Source organism: Gopherus flavomarginatus, chromosome 2 (genome assembly GCF_025201925.1).
Source record: "Gopherus flavomarginatus isolate rGopFla2 chromosome 2, rGopFla2.mat.asm, whole genome shotgun sequence".
In the NCBI taxonomy this organism is placed as follows: Eukaryota; Metazoa; Chordata; order Testudines; family Testudinidae; genus Gopherus; species Gopherus flavomarginatus.
This window is the reverse complement of record NC_066618.1, coordinates 132,436,528-132,451,629: the sequence shown is the minus strand read 5'-3', so window position 1 is coordinate 132,451,629 and position 15,102 is coordinate 132,436,528. Positions and strand designations below refer to the sequence as shown.

Below are 15,102 nucleotides of genomic sequence, written 5' to 3'. Positions count from 1 at the left end.
GCACCCCCTCCTGCACCCACATGGGGAGACTGACCTGTGTGCATGGAGCAGCTGGCATTGCTGCCCCCCACTCCTCCCTGGAACGCTGCTTATCTGGGCACCCCTAGGGGCTGTGGGATGTGGGGGCAAGAAGTGAGATCATCCGAGCTCCCTGCATCCAGGTCACTTTCCTCAGCCGGGCTGCATAGCGGGAGGGCAGAGAGCAGCAGCTTCTGATGCTCCCCTCACAGCACAGCCCAAGTGGGAAAAGTGACCAGGACGCATGGAGCACATAGGTTTGCTCCTTACTCCCCTCAAACCTCTATGGACCCATGGAGGAGCACTGGGGCAGGGGAGAGCAGTGAGCACCTTTGCACTGCCACACGGTGCCCTTTGACCCCTGGAGCCCTGGGCGGCTATCGGGGGGCACCACCCCTCAGGCCAGCCAGGCTCCCCAGAACGAGCAGCAGAAAACACAGAGACTGGCCACACACTGAGCAGTGGTAGCCTGGGCGGCTCGTAATGGAGGCTCAGGGGGGAGGGGTGTCATAACATTTTTTCCCAGATTTGGACCTTAGCGTCCAAAATATGGGTGTTAGCATGAAAACCTCCAAGCTTAGTTACCAGCTTGGACCTGGTAAAGCTGCCACCAGCCAGGGATTTATACAGTGCCTGGCTCACTGTGGTCTCCCCAAAACCTTCCCCGGGGGACCCCCAGACTCAGATGCCTTGAGTCTCACAACAAAGGGGAATAAACCATTTCCCTTCCCCCTCCTCCCCTCCAGGTGTTCCCTCCCTGGGTTCCTGGAGAGATATACAGAAGCAAGCTCCGTGAATCTAAACAGAGGGACTCCCCCCTCCCTGTTTCCAGTCCTGGAAATAGAAGTACCATGATAGCTAATCTCTCTTCCCCCTTACCCAGAGGGTATGCAAAGTCAGGCTAGTAAATCTAACACAACGAGATTTTCCCCCTGACTTCTTCCTCCCACCAATTCCCTGGTGAGCTGCAGACTCAATTCCCTGGAGTCCCCACTAAAGAAAAAATCCAACAGCTCTTAAAAAGAAAGCTTTATATAAAAAGAAAGAAAAGGACATAAAAATGGTCTCTCTGTATTAAGGTGATAAATACAGGGTTATTTGCTTAAAAGAAAAAAATGAATAAACAGCCTTATCCAAAAAGAATACAATTTAAACATTCCAGCAACTACACACATGTAAATACAAAAAAAAAAAACAATATAAACTTATTGTCTTATTATCTTTGTACTTACAACTTGGAAACAGAAGATTAGAAAGGCAGGAGATAGAAAAATCACTCTCATAGCCGAGACGCCACAGACACAAGACAAAGAACAAAGAACTCACACACAAACTTCCCTCCACCCAGATTTGAAAAAGTCTTGTTTCCTGATTGGTCCTCTGGTCAGGTGTTTTAGGTTACTGGTGTTACCCCTTTATAGGTAAAAGAACATTAACCCTTAGCTATCTGTTTATGACAAGGGGGCTCAGCCTCCCCAAACCTTGCACTGCCAAGGGGACAGTGGGGCCCATGATCAGGGGCCCTGGCCAAGTTAGGTCCCCCTGGAAAAGTCTCCCCTATGTCAGCCCCAGGGCTGGAGGAGCTCCCACTCCCTGCTACAGCCCGGGGGCTGCAGCAGGGGCACAGAGCTTCTCTGGTCTCAGGGCCACAGCGGGGCAGGGGTAAAGGAGTGATAGGGTGGGGCTGGTGGGGGAAGGGGTGGAACAGAAGTGACAGTGGATGGGGCCATGGGTGGAAGGGGGTAGAGCCACAGACAGAAGGTAGGGGCATGGTTCTGGTGCTGGGGCCCCCACACTTGTTCTCCCTTTCCCGGGGGTTTGGCATCACTAGCCCCGGCTTAGCGAGTAGGGTTCAGTGGTCCCCATAATGTGGGGTGCGATTCCTAGCGGGACACAGAGGAACATTCATGGGGGCACCTCAGGACCTGAGCCAGCCCACATAGGGGGCAGGGAGGGAGCACCACTCTGCCACAGCTCTTCCCCAACCCCACCCTCAGCCTGAGACTCTGGCTCCCAGCCCGGCGTCGACCTCTTTACCCCTGTCCGCACCCCTCTCCCCAGCAAGCAACAGCCCCACTCCTCCCAGCCCTGGTTCTTGACCGTGGCTTCCGAGGGGCCACAGCCATGGCTAAGAGGGCACAATGTGAAATGTTTGGGGACCACTGGTTTAGGGTGACGTCCTCAATCACTTCTCTGCAGTCCAATAAAAGCTATTCCTCACTCACCTACCCCTCCATCAGGACGGACTAGGTATGTTCTGCTGCCCTTCACTCATACAGGAAGGAGAATAACATTTCATTCCACTCAATCCTAAAGTGATTTGTAACCCAAGACCATCCCAAACTGGTCATTTTGGGGAAGCAGCCCCATCATGCTGCATAGCTAGGCAGAGTAGGTGTGTCTATGCAAACACGGTCTGTTCCTGAAGTCTTTCCCCAGCTCCTCACTAGGTGAGAGAGGGGAGCTCATTCAGACCCTGCTTACGCTTAGTATTTAAAAACTCCTTAGTGTCCCTATCTCTGCCGGCCTTAGATTTCTCCTCCTGTCCGTTTTTTGACAGCTCAGATGAGGTGACCGAGTGGTTAAGGTGATGGACTGCTACCCCATTATGCTCTGCTTGCATGGGTTCAAATCCCATTCTCATCAGAGGCATTTAGTCTTCACCCTCCTTTATAGACAACCATCTCCCCCTTTGGTACAATAACAGATCAAACAATGTTGCTTGTGGTACCCAAAATTGGGTTAGTTAGTAAGCTTAGAGAGGACTAATAATGCCCCTCCCCTCCAGAGTTTGGCAGAAAGCAGCACATTTATTAGCTTGATAGCTAAGCTCAAAAGAAGGGATGGGGGAGGGTGTCACACTCATACTCACGCTCCCAGGACAGGCCTGGCAGTGGAGATGTCAGGATCCTTTAAGGTAAGTGTCCCACAGCGCAGCGATGGACGGTGCGATGAAGGTCAGTCTCCCTGAGGTGCAATAGAATGTAACACAGCGAACCACTGGCCAGATGGGCCGGGTGAAGGGCATACACTGGAGGTACAAAGGAGAGTGGGAAAGCCACTTCACAGGCATTCAAAGAGGGAAAGGACACAAGCTGGGGGAGTTTAACAGAGCTTTTGAGCATACAGGTTATACAGAGCATACAGATCACTGCTGCTCCTACAACATGATAAGTTCTCAAGCAGCATGTTTCTTACTTTGCCCATCTGTCAATTTTGATGATTATTGATGGAAATATTTTGCCATTGGGTTGTGTGTTTACACAGAAATTGACATTTACCAACAAATACACAATTCTTCCAAGCCTGCCTAGTCTGCAGTTGATGGGTTTAGAGGGACACATTCACTCTTCCAGGTCCCCATTCCAAGCCTGTGCTCTCCAGGTTGTCAACTTCCCGCACTGCTGGGATCCTTCCCTCATCTCCCCCCAAACCACTGCCCCACCCCCACTTCTGGGGTCCCCTCCCTACACTGTCTAACTCCACTGCTGGCAGGATCCCTTCCTGTTCCTTTCATTTCCTGCCTCCACTCTGGGCAAAAGCTCTGCACTCTTCCCACACCAGAAGTTGAACCCAGGCCACCTGGGTGAAAACCAGGAATCCTGACCACTAGCCCATATGGGACTATTGTTGCATCTGACGAAGTGGGTATTCACCCACGACAGCTCATGCTCCAATACGTCTGTTAGTCTAGAAGGTGCCACCGGATTCTTGGCTGCTATTATTACTACAACTCAGGCCTTGGCTACACTGGAGAGTTACAGTGCAGGTGGTGGCTTTACAGCGCTGTAACTTACTCCCCGTCCCCACTGGCAAGGCACATACAGCGCTGTATCTCCCTGGCTACAGTGCTGCATGTGCTCCACCTCGACGAGAGGAATAAAGAGAACAGAGCTGGTGATGCAGCGCTGGGGTGCCAGTGTAAACAGTGATTAATCTTACTACGCTGTCACTGACCTTCGGAACCTTTCCATAATGCTTTTAAGTAGAGATAACGCTCTTTGTTTTGGTGTGATGCCTCTGTTTGTTTTGTTGTGAGCTCAAGGCTCCCGGAGCTGCTTATCTAAAAACCAAACACAGTTACTGTTTGCAGTGAATGAGCAGAGGCAGGGGGATCCCTTTGGAACACCCACAGCTGGTGTTTGCTTGAGGAGAGAAGCAGCCGGGTGGGCACGGGGGGGGGGGTCTGTTTTGGATCAGCGGCTTATCTAGTCTGTGAGGAAAAAAACAAAGGCGGCTATTTGCATTTAGTGAATGAGAGAGGGGTGGGGGAGGAGGCTTGAACTTGCCAGGCAGGGAGCTGACACAGTGTCAGCTCCAAAAATCCACTCGCTCTGTCTCCCCCACGCTCCGTGTCACACTCCATCCCACCCTCCTCTGTTGAAAAGCACATTGCAGCCACTTGAATGCTGGGATAGCTGCCCATAATGCACCACGCCCAACAGCGCTGCAAATGTGGCCATGACAGAGTGCTGGTAGCTGTCAGTGTGTCCACACTGCAGCGCTTTCCCTAAACAGCTGTAGGAAGACAGCTTTAACTCCCAGCGCTGGACAGCTGCAAGTGTAGCCAAACCCTCTCTAAGCCGACCCCTTATGAGAACAGCAGGGACTAGCATGACTAGATGTCCCGATTTTTGGGTCTTTTTCTTATATAGGTGCCTATTAACCCCACCCCCATCCCAATTTTTCACATTTGCTGTGGGATCACTCTAGCAGGGGTTGCACACAGGGCTGCATTAACCTTCAGGTGCTGAGGTTTCCCTCTCTCCATTCCCAGAGCCTGTGATCAGGAAACAGACATCAGGGCTCCCAGGTGCTGCACAGACCATGACTGAGATCAGACCCCATATTATGCAAGGTGCTGTACAAACCCTGGGCAACACTGAGACACCCAGGAGGTTCCCCTCAATTTCCCTGAGCCTTTGCTGCCCAACTTCTTCTGAATCCCTCTGGCTCACCCCCCCCCCCCACAAAAAACCCACCTTTCCAAACAGTCCTTCTTTCCTTGCCCCCTGATTCTGGTTTCACACCCTGGGACCATCTCCTCTCTTTGTCTCTCCCCCTCCAGGTGAAGTAGAAATGGAGGCAACTTCAGCCACTGGAGTCAGCCTCAGCGAGCACTGCAGTCGGCCCCGGGGGAGGGGGTGTGTTTGCAGACACAGGAAGGGAGCAGGGGGTGCTGGGAAGAAGGCGGCAGGAGAACAAAGCTCAGAGACCCAACATGGGGAAATTCCAGGGGGCGGGGCTCTGACACATCCCAGGTGCGAGCAGCTCCTGCGGGTGGGGCTCTGCCTCACCTCGGGGGCGGGGCAGCTCCTCGGGGCAGGGCTCCAGCACAGAGCAGGGGCGGAGCAGCTCCTGGGGGCGGGGCTCTGGCACAGCCCATGGGCAGGGCAGCTCCTGGCGGGGGGGGGGCTCTGGCAAAGCCCGGGGGCGGGGCAGCTCCTGGAGGTGGGGCTCTGGCACAGCCCATGGGCAGGGCAGCTCCTGGGGGTGCGGCTTTGGCACATTGTGACGTGGAGCCCGGGCTGAACAGCTGCTTCCTGGTTCTCCACGTGCTGCCAGCAGCGCTGGAGCTGCCCGAGCCGGAGCGGAGCCCCTGTTCTCAGCTGCAGCCAGGATCCGCCCCCGGCCCTGCTGGGATCCAGGTGGGGACAGAGACTGGGGCCCGGGGGTTCCCCTTGGTGTGGCTGGCGGGGGCGGGAGGGGAGAAGCCGGAGCTGCAGGCGGGGGAAGGGCGGTGGGACATTGTGATCTGGAGCCCCCGGGGAATGAGAGGCGCTGGGGGGCGGGAAAGTGACTCTGCCCCTGGGAGCCTGGGAGAAGCCATGAAGGCGCCTCGGCCCCAGTGGAACTGCAGGAGGATCCGCCCGCCCGTCCCGCTGGGATGGGGGGGCCGGGGCCCGGCCGTCGTGTGGGGGGGAGGTGCGGGCCCCGGGCCAGGCGGGGGGGGGGGAGTGCGGTGTATTAAATCCCTCCCCATAGCAATGTGCTACTCCCGGGCACTGCGCATGCCCAGTAACAGCCGCTGAAGCCGCTGCCCTTCCCCCTGCCCGGACCAGCCGTAACGTTCCGCCGGGCGCTGGGGGCGGGGCTGGAGCGGGGCGGGGCAGTGTCAGGGAGCGTGGGAGGGGCGGGCGCAGAGCAGGAAATTGATGGGCGGCGGGGTCAGGCAGCTGGAGGCAGGGTTCGTGGGGGGCTAAAGGGCACAATCCGGGCTGGGGGGAGGAGCAGGAGCTGAGCTCAGGGGAGGCGCTGGCCGAGCCCCCCCCTTCTTGGTGTGAGGGCGGAGGTGTCGAGGGGGGAGGAGAAGCCGGAGTTGCAGGGGGGGAGGTCACTGGGGTGGGGGGGGTAGATCTGTCTCTGTGCAGCCAGGACATTCCCGGGGTGGGAGGGAGGTGAGTTAACTGGATCCTGTGCCTGTTTTTGCCACTTCCTCCCACACACACATTCTCTCAAGATTTCCCCTTTTCTGTCTCATTATCACACGTGGCTATAAAATCCAGGGAGATTCTCCCCCCCGCCCCGCCCAATGATCAGCTCTCTAATTGCCTCTGATTTTCCCTTTTCTCTCCATACATCTCAAATGTCAATTTAAAATCTCTCCGATGGGGGGTGGATTTTCCCACCCATTTTATCTGCAGCGATTTGTCCTTGTTTGGGTGGGAAATTGTTGCCCTGGGTCATTCCCCAGAACATGGCTCCCACTGGAGTGGGATGGGATGAGGTTCCCCTTCTCTGCCAGGGCAGGGAAGGGAAGGGAGGAGCACATCCCCCATGGAGACTGCCCAGACCCCATTTCCCAATTCCCTTGCAGCCCCCTTCCATTGTCCAGGGAGCCTTCCAGCTCCCCCCCGCCCTTAAATCAGCTCCTCAAAGGGCTCTGAGCTGCTCACATGAATGGTTGCCCCGTGGCCGGGGGGGACCATCACATTCTGTTTATGTATTGGACAGTCCTATAAAATCCAGTCCAACAGTCCGCCTTTTCCACTAGTTATTTAATAGCAACATCAAATCCCCTCCGATCTTGGTGGTTTTCTCTCATGTTATCAAATGTCGTTTGTGACAGGGTTCTCTCTGCGTGTCTCAAAGATTGATATAAAATACCCCAAACATTTGCCCCACTTCTCTCTAGTTGTTTTATTTCTAATTGAATATGATGGGTTGTTTCCCAATGTGCTAAGATGCAGCCGCCTCTGGGGTGGATCCATGGTGGCCATTATTTGCTAGTGACAGCCCGTGGATCTTTCTTGCCCTCCAGGCCTTCCATTCTCCTGTTAAAGAAGCACTCCCCAGGCTCCCTCTGCCTGTGTGACTGGCCAGCAGGAGGTGGTGTTAACTTTCTAGCCACTTCTCACACTCTGTGAGGTAACACTTGCAGGGGCAGGGAAGGTGTCTGTGTGGGGAGATTGCAGCTGAAGGGGCATTGTGGTAGGGGGAGGCCTCTGGGTGGCTGGGCAGGGGGTACCCTAGTCAGGTTGGTGGGTTGTGGAGGTTTGGGGTTTTCGGGGGTGGTGGTTCTGATGTGCCCATCCCTGAGGCTATGGGTCCTGGAGGTGGGTATTGCTGGGGGCCTGGTGGCTGCAGAACAGTGGGGGTGGGTGTCTCTTGGGGAGGCGGGACAGAGGGTTAGAGGGAGCCTGGTTCTGTGCCAGGGGCTCTGTCTGTGCTTCCCCCGCTGGTTCCTGGTTTTGTTGCCATGCCCAGTGCACAGAGCTGGGGGAGGGGATCCCTGGCACTAGGTGAGGGCATGCCAGGGAAGCAGAGTGATGGGTCGCACTGTAAAGCATCAGGGGGTCACACTGGGCAGAGGAGGGGGTCCCAGGCAAATGTCAGGGTAGATCGTTCTGGAGGGTGGGGAAGTTCCTAGGCAGGCAGTGAGGGACTGAGTTCCCAGTGGGGGGGGGGGTCCCTTGAGGGGGTCCCTGGCTGCTGGGGGCTCTTGGTGGGGGGAACCCTTTGGGATTCCCAACCTGGCAATCATGGTGTGGTGGGGGTTCTCTGGCCCGTGGGGCTTTGAGGGGTATCTGGGGTCCCTGGCCAGGGACTCTGGGGGCTGCGTCCCAGGGAATATCTGATGGGATCCTGGCTGGGGGGTGTCTGGGGCCCCTGGCTGGGGGGTCTGGGCTCTGGGTACTAGGGGGTGTCTGGGGGCTGCTGCTAACCATGATCCTTCTCTCTGGTCAACTTGTACCAGAGTCCTGGCTCCTAGTCACCAGGTCACCAAGTCCATTCCCCAGTCACGTGCCCTGTCACTGTGATAACTTTCTGTCCACTTAGCAAACACTCTTAGTGTGAAATCACAGAATTTACTTTTCTCCTCTTTTGAAAACTGCAGGAACTTTCGGTTCCGTTTGGAAAATTTTTGCCCCCAGTCCTTGTCCTAGATCTGCGGGGGTGAGGGAGGTGGGAAGGGAGTCAGCACTGCCACACGATGGTCTTTTCCACAGCGTTCTGAACTCATTCTTTCTGAAATCCGGTGTCATTGAGACCGTTGTTAATCCAGAGTCACTGTATGGAAAGACAAGGAGTGATTCCAGATGGACAGTGGGTCAAATGAGATCAGCCATTCTCCCTGTGAGGAGGGGCTCCCATTAGCTGCTCTCCCCAGAGAGCTAAAGGAGGGAAGCTGCTCATACACTCCGTCCCTCTCTGCTCAGGATATTGGTGTTCAGCTTCCTGGGTCAGATGCTGCAGCCTCCATTGTGATCTGGGAGACCAGGCTTGGCAGCTGCTGCTCCCCCAGTGGGGCTCTGTGCTGGGAAGTGACCTTAATTAAAGCTGTTTCTCTGCCCGGCCCAGGCGATGACTTTCTGCAGCTGGTCCTAGCCCCCTAGGGCAGTCCTGGGCCCTGTTACTACTAAATTCTGAGCCAGAGTCTCCAGGTAACTGAAAGACCTCAGGGAATGTCCTAGGGTCTGGCAAGAAAGTGACTCTGCAAAAACAACAACACCTCATTTCTCCTCCCATTATCGGTTGCCAGGAGGAAATCCAGCCATGGGAGAGCAAAGCCCCCAGGAATGGGACTGTCCCAGCCAGAGGGGCAGGGAGAGAGGACAGGGGAAGGAGAGACTGAAAGGGGCAGTGGGAGAAATGAATGTGGGGGAGAGATTTCCAGCTCTCTAGTCCACCCAGACACATGTATTGCTGCATCCTGGGGCAGAACCACTTTCCAGTGAACAAAACAAGGATCAGAAAGAGCAAAAGCCAGTTCCTGACTCCATATTCCCCCTGCTGAGGTGTGGCTGCCGTGGGGTCAGTGTCTGAGGGAATCCCCCACAGTGACTCCTTTGGTTCTGCTCTTTTCTAGCCTTGTGTTCAGAGAAGGGGTGAGGGGAGAGAGAAGGGAGGTTAAAAATGTGTCTGTGGACTTAGCCTGGCAGGAGGGGCCAGGTCTAAATTGTAATAAACAGATTGAGCATTTCCCAGCATGACAGAATCTAGGGTGTCTGTCTGCAGGGAAAGGGCCTGGGGGAATTGTGATGTGAAATTAACGAAAACCGGTTCTGAAACGCCCACAACTGCCCTTCTCCCCCAGACAGGCTGCAGAATGTTTTGCTCCAGCTCATCCCAGCCTGGCGTGGGACAGGGAAGAGAAATGGCTGCAGTGGAGTCAGTCCAGGTAGAGATTATCGGGGGGTTGCTGGTGGGTTCCTGCTGGAGGAAAGGGAGAGCAAATACACCAGAGGTGGGAAGGTTTGCAGAGTCTGGTTTGGAGGTTGGAGCGGGGCAGGAAATTCACAGCGTGGGGAAAGGAGGAGGCCAGGGTGTGGCAGACCTGCTGGGAGTTATTTACTAAGTGGCCTAGATTCTAGGAACAGACCCAGGAGGTTTGGAGGTGGAAATGCCCTAATTTGTGAAGAGAGAAAATAACCCACGTACATGGAGCTAGTCAAACTGACCAGACTCCTAGTGCTGGAGCCTGACCTCATTAACCATCAGCTGCTGTGAGATATAAAGGGGACACCCATGAGTCAGGCTTATCGGAGCTGCCTCTCTCCCTTCATATCCCGCTCCTCACAATGAGGAGGGTGTTGGGCATCCTACCAGCGAGCTCTACCTGGACCCTGCTAGGGGCTCCATCTCCTGTATCAGTCAGTGGCTAGTAGGGGGGTGATGGATATGCTGGGAGAGATAAGGGGCTCTCTCTTCATCCCCTCACCCTGGCATTTGCTGGATACTCTGAGCCAGGTCGAGGTGGGACTCTCCTGACTATGATCCACCCAGAGCTTCCATTTGATTCACTCCTCTCTGCCACAAATAGTGGGGCTGTGAGTGGGGCAGCAAGTCCTTAGTGTTGGACTCTTACTCTTTCAGGGGCTGGTGACCTTCAAGGAGATGGCTATGTATTTCACCAGGGAAGAGTGGGCTCTGCTGGACCCCTCTCAGAGAGCCCTCTACTGGGATGTCATGCAGGAGAACTATGAGACTGTGACCTCGCTGGGTAAGGGTTCCTGTCCCTTCTGTTCTTGGAAGGGGAAATGAAGAGTGAAGGTTCACGCCACCCCCACAATGCCATCTGTACCCTTTCCTGTTTCAGCATCACCCCAATAGGCCAGTGACACACATAATACCAGAGACCCTCCTCTGCTGCAGAACACTTTGGGAACAGAGCACAGGAGCCGTATTGCACAGTGTCAAATATCTCCTGTTTGCTCAAGTGAAACTGGGGGTTAGGTCTGGCATAACTGTCCCATACCCCTAATCATTTTTGTTGCCCTTTTCTGAACCTTTTCCAATTCCAATATATCTATTTTTGAGATGGGGTGACATGTGCATGCAGTATTCAAGATGTGGGTGTATCATGGATTTATTTGCTGTTTTTACAAATATGATCTATGAGATATTCTGTCATATCTATCACTTTCTTAATTATTTCCTACATTGTTCACTTTTTTTCACTGCTGCTGCACATTGAGTGGATGTTTTCAGAGAACTATCCACAGTGACTCCAAGATCCATCTCTTGAGTGGAAACAACTAATTTAGACCCCATCATTTTGTATGTATTGTTGGGATTGTGTTTTCCAATGGGCTGCACTATGTGCTATCCTGTCATCTAGTACTGCTGAGATCCTGGATTCAGTAATATCCCTGCCCTTCCTGTTCCCTTTCTCCACCGAACCCCGCCAGCCCATGCTTCCTGTTCCCAGCTTCCCCAGGATTCTCGCACTGTCTCTGAACCTCTCTGTCAGCAAGAAGCAGTGCCAGGGACACTTGCCCTCTGTCTGGAGTCTTCGATTTCTGGGACATGGATTTACTTTCTCTGTGTTGTAAGAGGCTCTGTCATAATGAGTGTCTGTGACGTTACCCAGAGTACAATCTGGACTGTTAAATAGCTGTACCTCAGTCCTCCAGCATGGGGTGCCTTTTCCACTGTTTTCCCGCGAGAACAGCCCCTCTTGGCCAATTAACACACAGTCTCCAGCATGTAACTCACTCCCAGCTACACAGTATTGAGTGCTGCTAGACAGCCACTCATGAATTACACCTCAGGAGAAAACCAGCAAATTCTCAAGTGCCCAACTTTCCCCCAGAAATGTGCATCTTGCACTGTCCAGCACGCTACTGAACGACCCAAGCTCATATGAAGTCTGTCATTTCATCAGCGGAAAATGACATGCACCAGCTTGTTATCCCAAACAGAGTTTCCAACACACTTCAATCCACACATACTGGTTAGATGAACAATAAACCAAGATTGTTAACTACCAAAAACTAAAACTAGGCCCAGTCCATGAAAGGGGCACTCCCAGGAGAGACTGTATAAAGGCTGGAACACGAAACACCTTTGTAAACCTGAGACAGCTGCCTTGGGGACAATGACAGGGAGAATCCCCCAAAGTGACTCCTTTGTTTCTGTTCTTCTCTGGCCTCCGATTGTTCCTTCCAACGTGGAGTACTTTGCACTTGTCTCTACTGAATTTGATCCTATTTACTTCAGATCATTTCTCCCGTTTGTCCAGATCATTTTGAATTTTAATCCAATCCTCCAAAGCACTTACAACCCCTCCCAGCTTGGTGTTGTCCGCAAACTTGATACGTGTAAGAGAGAGACTGTTACTGGGAGGGTTTCCCCATGTGTCAGAGGGTTACACCCTGGTGGGAGGGGGCTAGGCCTGTACTGGAATAAGGTCACTCTGTGCTTCACAGTGTGCTAGAACCTAGAATGTGCATTAGCAGGGGAAAAGCTGGGGGGAATCGGCTTGTGGAATGGACAAAAGCGTAGTCTGAATTCTCACACCTTGCCCTTTTCACCCCGGCAGGCCAGAGAATAACATCCATGTTTCGCTGCAGATCATCTCGTCCTCCCAGGGGCAAGGAAATGGCTGCAATGGAGCTGGCTCAGGTAAGAGATTATCAGGGTGGCGGGCTCTGCTTGGAGGTTGAGGAGCAGTAAATGCATAAGAGGGTGGGAATTGCTAGAGGTGGTGGGAAGCAGGAAATATCTCGGGTGGAGAAAGGGAGGGGACAGCATGTGACAAACCTGCTGAGACTTGTGTAGTGTAGGGCGTGATGGGTTGTCACCCCCAGGAGGCAGTTTGTGGAGCTTCTGGGAACTGCTGTGTCCTCTGACCCTCACGCTGGGCTGGCTCTTCTCACACTGTTTTGCTGGAGATTTCGCCAGCCTCTCCAGGGCCTGTTATCACCCAGCACAACAGCAGGTGGCGCCATGCAGCCAACTAAGCTACCTGAGTGCGTTACCTAAGCCACTCAAGGACAGATAGAAGACAAGAGCCAATTTCCCACTCCCCAACCTTGCACACTTGCTGTGGTATAAATCCAGAATGATACCATCTTATAGTGCACAGGGATCTCTATAATGCAAGCTCATTAATGTAGTTCCCCTTCCCCTCGATATGGGACAGATGTGCACAACAAGCTATTTACTATCAGAGTTTTTAATCTATTTAATGTATGCCGTGTTTATTTTGTATCATTCTAGTTTTTTTAGTAAAAATATTGTGCTAATCAAGTCATGTCCCTTACGGAAGTTTAGGTATATTACATCAATACTATTAGCTGCAACCAAACTTTTGATCTCATCCAATAAGGATATCCCGTTAGTTTGATAGGCTCTGTTTTCTCTAAACCTTTGTTAATGGGCACTACAATTCTGACCTTCTAACTTCTATTCTTTATGATTGACTTCCCCTTTCTTCCATATATTTTATTTGGAGAGTGCTTGGATTCCTACCAGGGAGCCACTATCAGGGTCCAGAGACAGCCCCGTCTCCTATATTAAGCTCTGGCTAGTAGCTATGTGATAAATGTGAAGACCCTGCTTCTGTCTGTCAGATGGGAGACACAAAGGTTCTCTCTTTCTACCCTCTGATGCCTCCTGGCTGCTGTAAGCAAGGTGGGGTGGGACTCTGTTAACATGTGCCTCCCGGAGCTTCCATTTCCCTGGTGCTGCTGTTCCGTGAATAGTGGGGTTGTGAGTGGGTCAGCAGGTACTGAGTATTGGACTCCTGCTCTTTCAGGGGCCGGTGACCTTCGAGGAGGTGGCTGTGTATTTCTCCAGGGAAGAGGGGACTCTGCTGGACCCCACTCAGAGAGCCCTCTACAGAGATGTCATGCAGGGGAACTATGAGACGATGGTCTTGCTGGGTAAGGATTCCTGTCCCTTCTGTTCTTGGAAGGGGAAATGAAGAGTGAAGGTTCATGCCACCCCCACAATGCCATCTGTACCCTGTCCTGTTTCAGCATCACCCCAATAGGCCAGTAACATACATACTACCAGAGACCCTCCTCTGCTGCAGAACACTTTGGGAACAGAGCACAGGAGCAGCATCACACAATGTCAAATATCTCCTCTTTACTCAAGTAAAACTGGGGTTAGGTCCAGCATAATGAACAGAAGCTTCCTACCCCCAGCCTTCTCTCAAACCCTGAGCCTTCTCTACCCAAACCAGAATGTGCTTGGGGTGTAACAAGCAGGCGGCTGGAGTCAGAGCTGCCAGTCCAGGGTTACTTATCATACAGACACTCAGTGCGTCCTTGAACGCTGGCTGGGAGTATCCAGACAGGGGAGCTCCAGCAGCAGAACACTGAATCTCACCCAGGATTACAGATGACACAACTCCTCGCTGATCTGGATTGCACCCCAGCATGTGAAAATGGCCTAGTAGTAGTAGTAGTAGTAGTAGTAGTAGTAGTAGTAGTTGGTAGTGACATTTCTTGAGACATGGAGAGTCTTGCTCCCATATCACCAGGTGTAATAAAAATAACAGGAAAGGCCAAATATGGAAAACTGATTGTTCAGCTTGCTTTTGACCTGCATCATATTTTGCAGTATATTCCAAATAAGGAAATTAACGTGCAACGTATGTGTCATTGTTTGTGGTTTTAAGCTGTAAAAGGCTTGTGTGATTTTTAGCTCGGGAACAGTATTCCAATAGCTGTCGCCCCCTGCGTGCTTGTAACCAAGAAAAGAGCCTCAGGCTGAGCTGATTCAAATATTAATCCTGTGGTCGTTTTCCACAACAGCCTCAATAGGTCCCTGTGATGGAATGTAAGGCTACATCTAGACTACCCACCGTATCGGCGGGTTAAAATCGATTGCTCGGGGATCGATATATGGTGTCTCATCTAGACGCCATATATCGATCCCCGAGCGCGCTTATATCGATTCCGGAACAACACCAACCCCAACGGAGTTGCTGATTTGACAGGAGGAGCCGCGGACATCGATCCCGCACGGTGAGGATGGGTGAGTAATCCGATCTTAGATATTCGACTTCAGTTACGTTATTCACGTAGCTGAATTTGCGTATCTAAGATCGATTTCCCCCCGTAGTGTAGACCAGCCCTTAATGTCTTCGCACCTTCCCCCTGCAGGAGAATGGCTGTTTGACCAGCTGTTTGCCTTGCTGTCTCTGAGGAACTGGTCTGTGGGTGTTCCCCAGAACTGTAACTTTTTCAGTAATATCATACTGTAAAATCTCACAATTTTACATAGTGTTACTACACATTTTAACAGGAGGATAATATTCAGTAGGTTATGCATTTTCTAATGATACCTCACAAGCCGTTTTCCACTAGCAGGGTCTTCTCTGTTCACAGAATTTCTGATAGTTTGATG

General features: G+C 52.6%; 1 protein-coding gene and 1 non-coding gene across 3 annotated transcripts; both read left to right on the top strand.

The window, feature by feature from the left end:
- Positions 1-2,582: 2,582 nt before the first annotated feature.
- TRNAS-GCU (transfer RNA serine (anticodon GCU)) lies at positions 2,583-2,664 on the top strand. The gene has a single exon. It is a non-coding gene; the product is annotated as a tRNA-Ser (tRNA).
- Positions 2,665-7,321: 4,657 nt separating this feature from the next.
- On the top strand, positions 7,322-14,671 carry LOC127043968 (zinc finger protein 560-like). Of its 2 annotated transcripts, XM_050938280.1 has the most exons (6): positions 7,322-7,386; positions 9,557-9,640; positions 10,336-10,462; positions 12,284-12,366; positions 13,502-13,628; positions 14,508-14,671. In XM_050938280.1, exons 2-6 carry the CDS (start codon positions 9,569-9,571, stop codon positions 14,534-14,536), a joined length of 438 nt encoding a protein of 145 aa, XP_050794237.1. In that variant the 5' UTR covers positions 7,322-7,386; positions 9,557-9,568; the 3' UTR covers positions 14,537-14,671. The 2 variants fall into 2 exon arrangements, with proteins under 2 accessions (XP_050794237.1, XP_050794236.1); XM_050938279.1 differs by lacking the exon at positions 14,508-14,671 and having other exon boundaries at positions 7,323-7,386; positions 13,502-14,139.
- The last annotated feature ends 431 nt before the right edge of the window (positions 14,672-15,102 follow it).